Consider the following 17,488-nt stretch of genomic DNA (forward strand, 5'->3'; position numbering starts at 1 on the left):
GATCTAACATCTTTTCTTTATTTAGAGGAGACAGAGTACAGCATTAGAGTGTGCTCGGATCATTTTGGGGACTTTCTCTGTCCTTTGTTGAATATTCAGTCTTTGGATGACTAATGTAACTAATGTAACGATTGTTTCTGTGCTCAGTTAGAGAGGTTATTTTGTTTGAATTCAACATGTTGTACAGTTTAGGGCTTTCAGTTAACTCATTAATAACGCATTAACTCAAATTAATTTTAATGCCATTATTTTTTTGTTGCAAGATAAACGTACATGCATTCTGTAAGACCCTCGACCCATCCCGTAGTTTACGAGATCAGAAAGCCGTAGTGATTTTGGTAGATAACACTTATGTTGTTTACACTTACTGTTGAAATGAACGGAGTTACCCAGACTTCATAGAGTCTCAGGCCCCGCCCACATGGAGACAAATTCAGGAGTAGAAGCAAAAGTTTTTTGTCGTATTGGCGCAGCCAACTGCATCATTGGTTCCCAACCTGGGGTCCAGGGGCACCAAAGATCTTTGGGGGGCACGAGGCTTTGTCTGCTCCGAGGCTGCCAAAATTAGATTTGAAAATATTGACGAAAACCATGATAAAGCAGTGATTAAGTAGTTTATACAAAGGTCTTTTGGTAAGAAAAGCATGCATAGGGCTTTTTTAGGGTGTCACTTTTTCTTTTCTCTTGTGTCTTAGGTACATGTAGGTGCATGTATTTCAGCAAAAAAGCTCTATATGCATGCACGCTTCTCTCTTTTTGGTCCATTTCCATGGCAGCGTTACAGCGCCACCAACAGGCTTAGCAAATATACTACAGCGTTTTCAGTCGTTTTCAGGGGTTCTGTGCTTACACGGACATTTCCAGAAACAATCGCGTGTTCAGCGCCATGTGGAGAAGGCCTTAAGCCACGCACGCCGCCAATGCAGAGAGCCGGCCCCCCAGCCAAAGGCAGGACATGCTGGAGACAATCCTGCAAGAAGCAAACTTTCAACAGTGTTCACTAACTGTGGCTACAGATTACAGGCCGATTGATATCGATGAGGCTGACGTTCTGCTGGAGATAATTCACATCCAACGGCTCGTCTCCCAGTAATCTGTAGTGTAATTCTCTGTATTTATTATCTCTTTTTGTATCATCCTGTTGTGAAGGAATGATTCTGTGAGTCCTTATTTCCCCCATGTGAGGCTGAAATTCTCTGCTTTAAATGTGAATGATCCAGGGAATGACCTTTAAGTGATAAACCTAACTGACCATGTTCTTTATGTCCATGTGTGATGATGAGATCTGTTTAGGGGTGGGTAAAATATTGATTAATCGATGCATCACAATGTTTCCCCCCTCAATTCAATATCAATTCAGCAAATCCTCTGAATCGATTCACCTCCTGGCCAGTAGGGGTCACTGTGTGTGTGATTGGCGTTGTATGGATGGAGGCCACACTCGACTAAACAACAACCAACCATAACCATGTTACGTGAGGTTTATCACAATTTCCAAGAGGAAAGAAATATTATTAAAGTTTACATGCACTTTACTTTTTCAGTGTTGATACAGAACTGGCATGTTTTTTACTTTTGTACTCGTTATGCACAATAAGTTATTATTGTGCAAATTTTTATTTTCAGATGTTTTATTGCTAAAAAATGTGAGGTGACCTACCACATATGTTCACATGGGCATGAAAATAATTATTAAAAATTGTCAACAGGTCATTTGTGTATTTCTACTTCTTACTGAATCAACAGCAAAGCATTTAAATCAATATGAAATTGATATCAAATTGAATCGTGAGGTTCTTAGCAATACCCAGCCCTAGATCTGTTGGTCTGTGTTTGTCTGCTGAGAACAACAGAGGAGTTGACTTCTGGAAATCTGAGGTTGGACACTAATAACACGAATAATCTTTCATTAAAGTCAGTATTCAGGATCGTTGAGCTTAATCTAGAGAATTGTTTGGACATCATCTGTCATTTTTAAGCCCTATATTTTAATCTAAAGTTTTTTTCAAAGCTAACACTGCTAATTAAGGTGCGTACAGTAGACAGGGTGTGCTGCTGCTGGAATCAGCGGGAGATCCGTCATGCTCTGGTGGACTACACGGCCGCGGTGTGTACGACCAGCTCGCTGAGATCAGATCAGCCTCCACTCGGTCATTTCTCTTCAATTAGCTGCATCGGACTCCTGGATGAGGGACAGTGTTTGTGTGTCTGTATGGGTAGTGTAGCCGAGCATGAATGCCCCACAACCCCCCTCCCCTCCCTACCAGCCAAACCCCCTGGCGAGTGGACCACAGGCGGTGTGCGTCTATGTGTGTGTGTGTGCCCTGACATATTCGGACCAGTGGTTCAAAGGCCTCTTTATTTGTGGAGTGAATTGAGTTCCATTACAAGGCCAGCTCCCGTCACTCAAAGGCTGCTCAATGGGCCGCCATGCAATGACACACACACACACACACACACACACACACACATACAGAGGGCAGAGGCACTGTGGAGCGCGCCCAGAGCGTCGCCACAACGACATGCATGTCAACAAACAGGAAGTGACAGCGCAAAGCCCCCTGGGGAGACTGGGGGAGCAAACACACACAAATACACACAGGCACAGACACACAATGAGGGTGTGTGTGTGGGTATGGGGGTGTGTGTGTGTGTGTGTGTGTGGGGGTGCAATCGCGGTTGCAGGATGAGACTTGAAATGAGAATTTGAAAAGTCACTCTGTAGCCAGGCATACCGCTGAGCTGTCTGTGTTTGACTCCATCTTTCAGTGTCTAATCCCCTAATGTGAGACGGGCGCTAACGCATCTGCATGTGTGTGTGTGTGTGTGTGTGTGTGAGGGGTCAAGTGGTCAGCGAGTGCTCGCCACATACCCCCCTCCTCTCATATGTGTTTTATAAATGTAAGGTAGCCAAAGAGGGGAAGAGGTGTTGTGTAACTAGTGCCGTTCCTTCGGGTCAGGGTGATTGTTCAGTATTAGGGCTATTGATGATGTGTGTGTGGACTCACACACACACTAGGCTGAGTTTAGTCTCCCAGTCCTGCTGTTTCTCTTGTCATCTTAGCAGGGATGGATCTATGTGTGCGTCTTGGTCAATAATCTGCAGCTTTAGTCAGATTAGCAGCTTGCCTGGGTTTTGTTGTCAGCGCTCTATTGTTTACATAGACAGAGGACTTTTGTATGGATCTAAATAGATTCCTGTCCATCTGTCTGTCTGACATCCTGCATGTCTGACCGTGGAGTTTGGGAACAGCTTGGCCACTTTTATTGAGCCTCAGACACAAAAGGTGCAGACTGACTGGACACGAATATCTCAGCAGCTCCTGTTTAAGTTTGGGCAGCCTTTGTTCTCTCCGAAGACTTGAAAGTTATTCACGACTGAACTGAGAGATAAACTGTATAAATACGGAGATTTACTCACACCAGGAGGGTTAATCTCACAGCAGGGACTGGATTCTGGATTTGGGTCTAACCTGAGGGCCTAACAGGGTCAGAGTTTTACCGTAATGTGAACCTCATTTTTACCAGAAATAAATCATAAGGTAAAAAAAACAGAATCTCAGCACTGATAAATGATTTTGACATAAAAAAAATCAAATTTTTACATTTAAAAGTTCAAAACATGAAGTCAAAAGTTAAAATAATGTTTTTAAAAGGTAAATATGTGTGATGGAAAGTTGATACATGATTTTTAACGGTTATAATATGAAATAAATTTCAAAATCATGAGCTTAAAAGGTCAAAATATGACTTGGAATTTAAAATTTTGAATCTAAAATGTTTAAATAGTTCAAAATGTAACATAAAAAGTCAGCTTATAAGTTTAAAAGTTCAAGCATGAAATTTAAATTCAAAATAATGTTTTTTAAAGGAAAATATATGAGATAAAGAGTTAACAGTAAAAATATGAGATAAATTTCAAAATCATGAGATTAAAATATTACTTAAAATTTAAAATTGTGAATCTAAAAGTTCAAACTGAGCTGAAATTAAAAATCAAAACTTTTAAAGGTTGAAATATAAGATATAATTCAAAACCATATGTTTTAAAGGTCCAAATATGAGATAAATTTCAATATCATGAGTTTAAAAGGTCAAACATCAGAAAAATTCAAAATCACATGCCTTAAAATCTAAAATCAGGAATTTAAAAGGTTAAAATATGACTTCGGATTTAAAATTGTGAGTCTAAAAGGTTTAAATGATCAAATTGTAAGATAAAAAGTCAAACTTATAAGTTTTAAAGGTCAAAACATGAAATTAAAAGTCAAAATAATGTTTTTGAAAGGCAAATATGTGATAGAAAGTTGAAATATGATTTTTAACTGTCAAAATATGAGATAAATTCAAAATCATGACTTTAAAATATGACTTGAAATTTAAAATTGTGAATCTACAAGTTCAAACTGAGCGGAAATTCAAAATCACAAGTTTTAAAGGTTGAAATATGAGATACATTTTAAAACTATGAGTTTAAAAGTTCAAAGCATGCCTTAAAATTTCAAATTTTAAATCTAAAAGGTCAAAATATAAGATAAAAAGTCAAAATTATGAGATGTAAAGGTCAAAACACAAAATAAACGGTGAATTCCATAACTTTAAGTCATACTTTAGAGAGGTATAATTGAAAATGTCAAATGAAAACAATTCTCAAGTTTCCTTTTTTATACTGGAGGAAATCTGCAGACCTCATTTTGGTGGGCCAGTTATAATAAAAACATAATCTGATCTGGTGGGCCAGGTATGACTGTACCATGGGCCAGATTTGGCCCCCGGGCCTCGAGTTTGACACCCCTGACTTCCTCCATTGAGGCACAGCATCAAGGACACACTCCAGCAGAATGAGGTTTCTAGACAATGACAGACACTGAAGTATCTGAGTTATTTTCTCTCTGTACAGTTGAAAACAACATTTCTGTTCTCAACTACAAGGACTTCAACGCTGCAAACCAAACGGCTGATTTTGGAAATTCATCACATTATAAGGAGAAAGAACGAGTCTGCACCAATAATCAGAGAGGATTACATGGACTTTTTCTCCTCTTTACTTATCATGTGCTGGAAACAAGAATTTGCCCTAATAATAGTCACCTATCTTTACAGCCTATTGATTTCACATTGATCCCATGATCCTATCACTAAATGGCATTTCCCTGCAGCTCCAAAAAGCCTTAAAGGCAAAGGGGAAGATATCAGCCCTGAAGCAATCCTGCGTCTCTCTTCCAGATAAGGCTTTGTGGGGAAAAGAGTTGCTTGATTGTTTTCTCATTTACCTTCTGTCATCTGTCCCTGCCTCTGTTTTTCCTCTCTCCCCCTCCGACTGCCTGTCTGTTGTTCGTCCGTCCATCTCTCCGGTGTACAGCGCAGTAATCCAGGACAATATGTTCCAACATCTGCCTCCCCATATGATGCCTGACCCACGCCATTGACCCTCTTTATACCACGCCGCACACACACGTTTAATCTCTCATACACTTCCACTCTTTTCTCCTCCACTTACCTCCATCCCCCTCGTATCTCTTTCTCTCCGTTTATCCTTTTAACTGATCATCCTTCTAAATACCTCTCTGCCTTTTTACCTTTATTCCTGATCTCGCTCTCTTGCCTGGATTAGTGCATTTTTCTTTCCTTTTTGTCAGCGCTCTCTGTCCTTTTCAGTCCATTTATGTGATATGGATGATATCAATGGTATCAAGGGTCAATAGGGAGCCAGATTAACAGGCTCTAATGCACAATGTCACACTCATCCCCCAGATTAAGACACTAAATGCCAAACTTGTGCACTCCAAAAGCCTGCATTGGCTTGAAAACCGTCTGTGGAGGATTCTGTGCTAAGCCCCCGTGACTATAAGTGCGACTCTGGTGATTTCTATGGAGGCTGTTTCAAACATAGAAAGAGCTTTAAATCATTGAGAGATTAATATATTTTTCTAAGAAATGCACTTAGCTCAAGGCCATGAGGTTTTTAATGTTCATCCTCTTCTTTCTATGTTTGTACAGTACTATCAGGGTAAAGGCTATTCCCCCTATGGTTCCTCTTCACTGGAGGACAAGATCACATTTTTAGATTGAAGAGGAACTTACATGTGATATTGGTTTGGTGTTGTATGAGACAGTTTAAGACAATGATATCAACTCCTCCGCCTCCCTGAGAAAATCTTTAACATTTCCTACCAATCAAATTTATTCAATAAAAACATAGTTTGGACCTCAAATGGAAGAAAACAGCTGAACAAAGACGAATTACAGACGGACATACATGCATACTTCTCTTCTAGTCCACTTCCCAGGCATTCTGATGAAATTTGGAAATTTTTTCAGGAATTTCCTTTTCAACTTGGGAAAACCAGCTCTGTTATAAAATTCCTCTAAAACAAGGGTGTCAAACTCAGTCACAGCAGGGGCCCGATTCTGAATTCTGGTCTAACCTGAGAGCCCAAGGGTCAACATTTGACTATAAATTGTCAACCTCATTTTCACCAGTGATAAATTTTGGGGTGGAGAAAAAATGGCATTAATGTTGATGATTTTGAGAAGAAGTAACTTTTAAAAAAGTCAAAATGAAGTTTCAAGGCTCAAAATCTGAGATAAAACCACAGTTATTGGTTCAAAAGTCAAAACATGAAAGTAAAAGGCAAAGATATCAGCTTAAAATGTCAAAATATGAGATAGAATTCAAATTTCATGAGTTTTGAAAGGTCAAAATATGAGATAAAATTCAAAATCATAAGTTTAAAGGTCAAATATGAAATAGCTGAAACTAAAACATAGCTGTATTACTGTACTGCAGTGGTTCCCACAACTTTTTCTGCCAGGCCCCCCTTCCCCTCCCCTTACACATCAACATGTAAATGTATATAAATGTACGACTAACACAGTCATTCACATTTTTTTGCAAACAAATTTCTTTGTGCTAGAATTTACCACAGCATAACAGTGTTAATTTTGGCAGCTATTTTTAATTTTAGTCTTTAAATGAAATGCATTTTAGTTTTAGCCACATTTTAATCATTTCTATTCTTTTTAGTTTTAGTCTAGTTTTAGTCCATAAAAGTCCTCACATTTTAGTCTTTACTTTTCGTTCAAGCATTTATTTTCTTGCCTAAATCTGGTACCAAATAATGTTACATGTTATTGTTGTTATTGTTATTGTTCTTACATGTTATTTACAATACAACACAATACAATATTGTATTGTATTGTGTTGTATTGTAAATCTGGTACCAAATCATGGTAGTGCGTTCTCTGCACCCTGCCAAACCTAGGGTCCCTGCTTTCTACAGCTGAGAGGCAGAATAGATACAGCTGCATTGTTTCTGAATCTGAATGTAGGGATGCAACAAGCTTTAAACTATAAAGGAGGAGGCTGGGGTGGAGGAGGTGAGGCTGGCCATCAACTGATCACAGCTGGGGTATGACTTTCGTGAGGCTTCATCAGTTTTAGATAGAATGAGATCACTATTTTTACTCCTATTGTAAATGTGATGTAATTTTCTACTTTTCAAGGCATTATCATTTTTATGTCACTCATTTTGATGAAGAAAACCAAACACACAAAGGAGGATTTTTGTAAATCCTTATATAAAAATTGACATTGAATGTTTGCATAATGTGCATAAAATCTCTGCCGCTGCAAAAAAGATTTATTAAACCGCTAATTTGACACATTTCAAGTTAAAGAAATATTGCAACTTCTGTGATTTGAAAATTGCAGCTGGCCATACTACGATTGAAACTACTTTGAGATTAATTTCCCAGCCCTAGTCCTGATCCACTAGTTAAGAACCACTGGTTTAAGAGGGAGATTCTGTAATTTCCCTAAACACATCTGTGTTTTTGCCAAAAACCTTACTTGAATTTTAACTTGAGACTAAAAGTCAGAAAACCTTCTGATCTACTGCTTTGATTTTTCAGACATTTAAACTAAATCTCCTTCTTTTAGGGTCCCCAAATATTAAAACTCAGCCAAGAGCTCTGTCAGTGGTTTAAGTGTTTACATGTTAAAATGTATCTGCTGGAGTTTCAGCACAATCATGCATGAGATTGGCTTGTCTTAAAATCTGTAATTTTCTGTCTTTTGGTGTGTTTCAGTGAATTCTGCACCCTCTCCACTCAGCAAACGGTCTTGTTTTGGTGACAGAGACCACCTCCTTATCAAATGAGGGCGCAGAGACGATCCCAAAGGAAATCCATCCACATTGAGACATCTGTACTTGTGTTAGCCTGGGCAAATCCGTTTCTTTGTGACAATCCTTAATCTCCACTGTTTGTGTGTGTGTGTGTGTGAGAGAGAGAGATTTTGCGTGTCTGTTTTTCTGGGAGGATTGTAAGAAAGAAATCTGCTAGTGAGATGTTTTTTTGCACTTGTTGTGTACTCTCATCCCTCCCTTCTGGTAAAAAGAAAACAACACAAAAAATCCAATTGCAAGGTGGACCAAGCCGTTCAACTGGAGATTGAGTGAGTCTGAACACAGCAGAACATATGGACGGCTTGATTGAAGCAGTGATAACAGCGCAAAGGACATTATTCTCAACCACATACACAACATGAGAGTAATAATGAAATCAGTGGGGACAGCAGGGTCCGTTCTTCATGATAGAATTACACAGCTATTCTATTCTCCCTCTAGTGTCTAGCATATGGGGCAGCACAATTGGCTGACAGGTGCAAATGTATTACACACACTCTACCTAACCTTTAGCCCACATTTTCCCATCATTCCCTGAGTGTATGAATACTGAATGAAAGAGATGTGCAGGGAAATGTGTGTGTCAATGCAGCTGTTGCTCTCAGGAAAACTGCCCGCATGTGTCTCTTTATGATAATGCATGTCAAGCAGACACGAGGGCCAAGTGCAGCCTGCACCGGGGCCCAGTCTAACACCGGAGGTTAATGTGTTTCAGACAGGCAACTGGGGGCATGCCTATGCATGCTCTTAACCCCTGAGAGAGGAGGACCCAGGCCCAGGAGGATCTGAGTGTGGGTTTGGGAGGTCTGTGTACATGTAAGCATGACAGGGAGGGAATGAGTGCACTTATTCTAAATATGCAGACAGAAACAGCTAAAGTCAGACTCACTTATGTATAAATGGGATAACAGATGTTTACTCTATTTTTTTTTAAGCTTTGTGGATTCATCTCCCTCCTCTCCTGTAGGCTTCTCTGCCGTCATACTTATGGACTGATTGGAAACTATGATGTTGAAAATAACCAGACCAACTTTTTACTTTCTAAATGGTTGACCTGATGAAATTCAAAACAGCTGAAAGCATCCATCCAGGTCTGATTCCTCTCCTTTCAGCATAACTTTTCCTAGAGTCCATTGTCCCTCCTCTGTTGACTCCACAGTAGCACACAGAGAATGATTCCACATCACATCCATAAACAGTAATAACTGGAGAGTTGATAGCTCAGGGTTAAAGGTCACATACTGTACCTCTTTAAGACAAGTTTATATCGGTCTCAGAGGCCCCCAAAACATGTCTGTGAAGTTTGTTGCTGAAAAAACACTCTAGTATTGAATTTTGGCATGCCTAAAAACCCCTCTGTTTCAGCCCTGCTCAGAACAAGCTGTTTCTGTGGCTGCAGCTTTAAATGTTAATGAGCTGTCTGACTCCGCCCCTGACCATGCCCCTCTCATGAAATGGATGTGGCTTAATGGATATGGCTCTCCTGATCGGAGGAGGACCAGGAGAGGAGGGCTGAACTTTCTACTGAGTGGGGAGGGCCAACTGAACCTGAGGGCGGGGCTAAATCCCCACATGACATCATGAGGGGAAAATCCAAGAACAGCTTGTTTCAGCACAAATTTCTGAAAGGTGGAGAAAGAGAGGGGAAGGGAATGTTTTTTTTTTTTAATTCTAGGGGGGATTGTGGACAGGTCAGGGGCACATGTTTTTATTAGAAAAGCATGATAAGGTTTATTTTGCATAATATGTGACCTTTAAACTACTCAGAGTTGATTTTAACTCCAGTCTGAGAGAAATGCTCTTCAGTGTTGGTAACTGTGTTATATCAGCTCTGTAGAGTAAAATGATCTGCCCACTGCCATGTCAAAACTGGGGGATTTCAGGGCTGAGTTTCCCACCATGCCCTTGTTTTCTAGACTGTTTAGATGTGTTTTATATGTTTGGTTGTATTTATCTGTCACCTGTTGTACAGTGTTTCTGCTGGATTGGGATTTTTTTATGTGGGGCACATTTGCACCATGAGTGAAGTTATCCACAGAGTTACTGCAGATCTGTAAGACTGTAAAATACTTAAGACTTTAAAAGTGTAGTTTAACTACAGTATATGTAGTGTGGAGTGATACAGACACTTTTAAAGTTTGAGCTTTAACTCTATATAAGTTAAATTAACACTGTCAGCTGTGCTGTGTATTTTACTTTATTATAAAGGTGTGATGTTACCTGAACAACCTGGATGTAGATCTATTCTCCTGATGTAGATCATATATTTTACAGTACATTTCCTTAGGATCTACAAATTCTTAAAGTAAGTTTTAAATTAAATACTCTGTTTTTACTTTACTGAGCAGTTTTAAGCCTGTTCTGCAACGAGCAATTCACACAAAGGTGTAACAGAGCCATGCACACCCGAACTTAAACACACACCCTGGCGTCCCATAATCAGATGACAGCCGCTGCCCGAGCTGCTGCTTTCAATGAAACTCGAAACTCTGGATTTCTTGGTTCAAAACTTTGTATTTTCTAAATGAAATATGGGGAAAATAACATGAACATTCATTTTGATCGATTAGATCCAACAGACTTTTGTCCCTCCATGTTTCTGAGTTGGAGGTCCGACTTTAAGCAGTGTCACAGTGCACGTATTTACATCGGAGGTGGGAAACTTCAGAATACCGAGCTCACTTGAACACACCATGGAACTGTTCAGACGCTGCTGTGAGCAGAGATGTGTCTGCTCTCTTGTCTCCTGTACAGAGAGTGATCAGCTCTCTAACCTCACAGCCTCTCTAGTTAATCCACATTATTCTTTGTTTTATCTTGCTGTTGTTTTCTCAGATGAAATGCTGCTCCATTAAACCACGCTGGTTTTCAAATCTCCCGTTTATGGAGACAGCAGCGCACACTCACTGTTGTGGAATGCTGTGATGTCCTTTCACACTCGTTGCGGAAAAGTCTGTTACGGCTCTGATACTACCTCTGAATCCGGATCAGAGGTGGGGCGAGATTGACCCCCCATTGCAGAACGGTCGCTTTCATACAGAACAGCGTTGTGGAACAAAGGCATAACAGACATGGAAAAGAGAGGCAGTGTGAAAGTAGCTTTACTGACCAGTACTTTTACTTTAAAGTCCATTTTCACCAGGGTAACTGTTCTTTTACTGGAGTATATTAGTCCTGCACTCCTCCCATCTCAGCCCATGATGAATTAAAAGTTATAATGAAAGTGTTTTCAGACATTTGAGTCAGAGTTATTGGTGAAATTTTGCAGAAAATGTCTGCGCAAAGAGTAAAATGAGAATTTCCAAATTTTCAGGTGGGTTTTTTTCTGTTTTCTATTCAAATCAATCCATCAAGCTAAACAAGTTTTCATCACAGTTAGCAGAACGTTCTCTTTTCACATGAAAGCTGAGAGAGGAAATACCCAAGTGTTTCAGGAGGGATGAAATGTATTCATCATTGTGCACATACTGGTATCTAAAAATTGAACTGCAAACAAAGATGCTTTAGTACTATAGAGACAGACAGCATCACTCATGGATTAACTCAGACAGCCAATCTGAATATTTCTGTCTTGTACTTCAAATTGCAGGACAAAGCCGAGGGCTAGGGTTACACTTGTCAGTTCCATGTGATTTCTGAGCTCTGATCATGGAGAACATGTTTTTATAGGCTTGATTCCCTTGCTCACACGTTGGCTGAAAGTGACAGCTGTGCAACCCCCCTGTGGCTATGTTTGTGGTCTTGTATGGCTCAGTGGGAAGTATGTGGTGTGCACACTGCCATGGTTAGAGGATTTATTCCTATTGGGACCACCCAAGTGTGAGGAGGAAACTGAATGTTTGTGTCTCTTATAATCAAAGCCTTCTGGTTTTAATGTTTTTTTACTTCCCAGGGTTCATCTGTAAACACGGTGGCCTTACCTGGAGCTGTAGGGGTCCCAGTCCTGGTGTGGCAGCAGCAGCAGCGGCCATTGTTGTGGGGATGAGCTGGAGAGGGTAGGGGTCACCTGAAGAGAGACACGACACACCTTTAAGCATTTTATACTTATTAGCTCTTGATCTATAGCTTCAGTCCATCCATCTATGCATCCATCCATCCATCCATCCAACCATCTATCCATCATCAATTCATCCATTCATCCATTCATCCATCCATCCATTCATCCATCCATCCTTCCATCCATTCATCCATCCATCATCAATCCATCCATCCATGCATCCTTCCATCATCCATCCATCTATGCATCCATCCATCCATCCATCCATCCATCCTTCCATCCATTCCTCCATCCATCATCCATCCATCCATCCATTCATCATCCATCCATCCATCCATCCATCCATCCATGCATTCATCCATCCTACCTTCCATCCACCCATCCATCCATCCATGCATGCATCCATCCATCCATGCATGCATCCATTCATCCATCCATCATCCATCCATGCATCCATCCATCCTTCCATCCATCCATCCATCCATGCATTCATCCATCCTACCATCCATTCACCCATCCATCCATCCATGCATGAATCCATTCATCCTTCCATCATCCATCCATCCTTCCATCCATCCCTCCATGCATCTATCCTCTAACCTCATTCTGTCTGTTATCCTATCCCAATCCCCATCCTTTCCCCTTATCCTTTTGTTTTTCTCCTTCCTCTCAGTCCACCTTTCCCTCAGCTCACCCCATCAACCCCCCTCCCACCACCACGACCACCTGAGTCCCTCTCTGCAGCTGTTAAAGCCGCCCTTTGTGTTCGCTGCCGGTAGGGCCTTAATGAAAAGCCTGATTGTGTGTCCTCCTTCTTAATACCCCCTGACAAAGAGCAGCGAGGTGAGGGGATTCTGATAAAGCTTGCCCCAGCGACATAATTAAGAGCCGCCACTGCCGATTGCTGCTCCCTCCCTCTGTCTGTTCCCCTGCTTCGTTTGGAGAGAGCTTGCTTTCTCGGCTCTTTCTTGTTTTCATCTTTCTCTCCTCACAAGTTACACTCCAGCTCTATCCTTTCTGTCTCCATCTCTTCTTGTCAGGACAGATAAATCAGGATATAGATGGACCAACAGAGTGGAGAGATGACAGAAGGACAGGGTGAAAAGCAAGCAGCAAAGAAAAGGATGAGTGTGGATTATTAGTGACCAGGTGCAGATAGGCAGTGCTGTAATTACCCAGTGAGAGAAAAGGAGAGAGAGAAGGTCAGAGATGAGGGGAGGAGGAGATGGCAGGGGTGAGGAAGGGCAGATAGGAAGAGGAGGAATATAGTTTTTAATTATCATCATATTGAATAAAGGTTCCTGTTGACAGCTTTGATTTGCATGTGGACATGCCCGCCAACTAAAACACAGCCCACAGAGGTCAGACTTCTATACTTGTATCTCCTCCACTCTTTTTCTTCATGTAGAAAACTTGAGAATGTTCTCAGGGCTTGACCTTGCATTTCTGACCTTAACCTTCAGCACAGTGGTCAGCCTCTTGGCTGTATCAGGACCTTCTATCAAGCTTGTGTGTGCCCATGTAAATTTGTGTGTGTCTTGGCATAAGCCAAGACTTTCTTTCTGACATATTTTCCCATATAAGTCGCTTCTTTAAAAAAAAGGGAAGCAGAGACATTCTTTGCTCCAGTGGAGAGGGAGGGCAGGAGGGATTAAAGAATTATTTCAGGACTGTGTATTCTAGGAGATGGGTCTTTTCTCCTCGCTCCCTGGACAAACATTAGCAGGGCTGGATATTTATGCTCCTCCTGGGGGTCGCTATAACAAAAGGGAAAGGACAGTGGAAAGCAAACATGTTGCTCTTGGCAGGAGGACAGCAACCTCGGCAGACAAGAACATAATTTCCCATCAAAGATGGAGCTCATTCATTTCATGCAGGGTCATTACCCAGACAGTGAGGTTCTGACGATGTATCATGAGTAGTAGTTGACCCCTAAATCTGTGTAATGTAGCTCAGATATGAGCAGTGCAAACTTTAAGAAATAGTCATGACGTCATCAGTCTTTTCAGTGAGGCCTTAAGATGTTAAAATAAAGTTAGCGTATGAACCTTCAAAGCATTTTTTTAAAGTGTGGTGCTACATGAAGTCTATCATTGTTATAATGAGAATGATGCAGTTAATGCAGCAGGGGTGGAATAAGTTCTATATAGGACTGAGAACTCAAATAAAAGTGCCGTTACTTTGGTTGAAATTTACTAAAGTAAAAGTACTGGGCTGTAAATCTACTCAGGTACCAGTTAAGGGTATTGAATAATTCCTAGGGCTGAACGATTAGGGAAAAGAATCAAATTGCATTTTTCTCCAATGTTGCATTTCCATTTGACATGCAATTATTTTTTTTAAAGTTCCCCATCTTATGCATTTCCAACCCAAATCTACGGGATCGCCAGCACTCTCATTTGCATATCTATGTTTAACCACTGGTAGAATTGCAACCAAATGAGATAAAGCAATAATTCTTTTTGCATATAAAACTGAAGAAGTAACACCAATATATCACACATTCAGTGTGTTCCAGAGCACTACTTTCTTCTAGAAAAATCCTTCCTTCTTTTGCAGAAATGTAGTATAAAGCACACACATCCAAAACAGTATAATATAATATAATCAGGCCTATAAATGTGTTGTTTTCTTGCAGGTTACAAGTCGTACTTATTATTGTTTCAGCTCAAACATATCTGGCCCACTTAGAGATTTGATTTCACTTCTGTAAATAGTTTATTTTTTAAAAAGGTGCTGTCTTTTTGCAAATTGAGCACAATTTCATTTTATTTTCATTTTTGCCACAGTTCATAAAGAAGAGTGTATTTCAAAAATGGAGTTATGACTGTACTTACAATATATTTTTTTTGCAGTTTGAAATGATCTTGTGCAACTTTTTTACAATCACAGTTGTGAGGGATACAGCTCTGCGTGTAGGAAAATGTGTAAAAAAAAAGGCTTTTCATTTTTCTTGTGTTTTTTTTTTTTTTTTTTTTTTTGCACTTTTGTGCAATTTAATTTGTTACTCTAAACTTATCACATATATATCATTCAAATTTGGGTTCTAAGGATTGTATTAATGTATAGCCAATTCAAATACTCAAAAAATGGCACTATAGCATGTAAAAATGTGAAGATATGCTCTGGCGGACTTGTTCTATGGTAGGTCATACAGGGTTAAATCATTCAAACTCAGTGTTAGAGATTAAACATAAACTTCTCTCCTGTAGGAGATCTGTTAGACTCAGCAATCAGCAGGACAACTAGAGCTGAATAATAATGAAAAAAATAATCTAACTGCAATTATTTTGACTCCTTGCAGATGCAACGTGAACTGTTGTATTGAAGGGAATGAGCCTTTTCATGCCACTCTTATTTTAAATAATAAAAACATTTACAATAATGAGAATTTCTTAAAAAACAATTCTAGAAGGAGAATGAGTAGAGCAGAACATCTCTCCTTCATATTCATATAATTTTTGATTGACTGCCTGGCCTTAGCAGCTGCTGAGGAGTTTTGTTCAGTCTGAACTTTCCTTATCAACAATAACATGAGAATAAAGATCTGCAGTCACACCTCTATGATAAAGTGAAACACAGCAGCTGTTTTAGGATGTCATGTGGAATCAGTCTCTCGCTACGAGTTACTGTGTAGTTAAAAAGTGGAAAAAGTACAAGAGCATACAAGTACAAGAGCTGGTTAAAACTGACTTCAGCAATGAAATATTGATTTCAAAATGTACCCAAAAAAACTCAATTACAGTAACTTATTTAGTTTCCAACCACACAAGTTAGAGTAAAATCACTAAAAGGTTTCTATTTGTTTAGAGTCGTATAGGGCCAAATGATCTGCAAACATAATCTAATTGCGATTTTTTTGCACAAATATTGCGATTCAATATGCAGTTATTCTTAGGCCAATCTTATGTATTTTTTGACAAATTCAAGCAATAAATAATTCTATGAATAAGACCATATGTATTGAAAACAATGAAATTATTTCTGAAGCAATGAATCCATATAGTAGCACGAATCTGAATATGAGGGTGCAACAAGGTTTAAGCTATAAAGGAGGAGGCTGGGGTGGAGGAGGTGAGGCTGGCTACCAGCTGATCACAGCTGGGGTATGACTTTCATGAATGCTAGGCTTCATCAGTTTTAGATAGAATAAACTAACTATTTTTGCTCCTATTGCAAATGTGATGTCCTTTGCTTTGTTTAAGGGCATTATCATTTTTATGTTACTTATTTTGATTAAGAAAAACATATATAAAACATGAAAAGACTGACTTTTATAGGCCATTATAAAAAATGACACTTGAATGTTTGCAAAATGTGTATAAAATCTCTGCCACTGCAAAAAATTTGATTAATTAAACTTGAATTTTGACACATTTCAAGTTAAAGAAATATTGCAACTTCTGTGATTTGAGAATTGCAGCAGGACATATTGTGATTTAATCTAATTTGTGATTAATTTCCAGCCCTAGAACCATAGCAATGTGACTTCAGTGTAAAGATAAGATTTGAATTGAGCCTCAGACTTCAGCTAAAATGTTTTAGAATAAAGGTACATTACAAAAGTTTGATATCATGTCCTGAAAATGTAGAATATTAAAGGTTTCTTTGTAATCAACACATTAGAACAATAGAAAAACTGTGTTACTCCTCAACAAGTGAGCAAACAAGAGCAGCAGTGACAGCGCAGAATTCCATACTGTGCAGATCAAATCTATTCATATCCTGAAAGATGCAGAGGCCATGAGAATATGTTGGAGCACAGCGCTACAAATGTACTATTTAGAGCTTTAGCACCAAACTACATCAACTCACAACAACTTTGAAAGTTGCCAGAGAGTTTTCTCAGGGGCGGCCCAGCCTGGCGAAGCGTGCCAATCCGGTTGGAGTTGGCGGAGGCTGTGAAAAGACAAGCCCACCACTTGACAGGGTATTTACGTGGGCAGTGGGCGTGGGTGAAGATGGCACTAATTAAAATGGAATGGACTTGTTTGGGAAGCTGTGAAACTCTAAGGGGGTGGGAGTTGGGCGGGGTGGGCTGAGTGTGCACGAGCTTGTTTTGTGTGCACGCTTGCATATCTGTGTCTAAGTTTTTTTTCCTCCTTTTTTTGTGTTTGTGATATCACAAAGCAATCCCTGGCTGCCTGGACACACGAGTGTGCGTCTGCGTGTGCCGGTGTGTGTGGGTTGTGTTGGAAACATGTTCTGGCTGCGTCCTGTGTTAATGTGAGGAGAACCTGGGGCAGGTCACATTGCCACCCCCCACCTCCTCCCTCTGCTATCCCCCCCATCGTGCATTTAT

General features: G+C 39.9%; 1 protein-coding gene across 13 annotated transcripts in view; it reads right to left on the reverse strand.

Moving 5' to 3' along the window:
- The window catches only part of sox5 (SRY-box transcription factor 5), a 384,599-nt gene that overhangs the window by 26,837 nt on the left and 340,274 nt on the right, over nt 1-17,488 (reverse strand). For all 13 annotated transcript variants that reach the window (XM_041780726.1, XM_041780725.1, XM_041780733.1 and 10 more), the window contains one exon: nt 12,110-12,195. In XM_041780726.1, coding sequence (XP_041636660.1) covers nt 12,110-12,195 — 86 coding nt within the window. The remainder of the gene's footprint in view (nt 1-12,109; nt 12,196-17,488) is intronic.

This window comes from Cheilinus undulatus, linkage group 23 (assembly GCF_018320785.1).
Source record: "Cheilinus undulatus linkage group 23, ASM1832078v1, whole genome shotgun sequence".
Taxonomy (NCBI): Eukaryota; Metazoa; Chordata; class Actinopteri; order Labriformes; family Labridae; genus Cheilinus; species Cheilinus undulatus.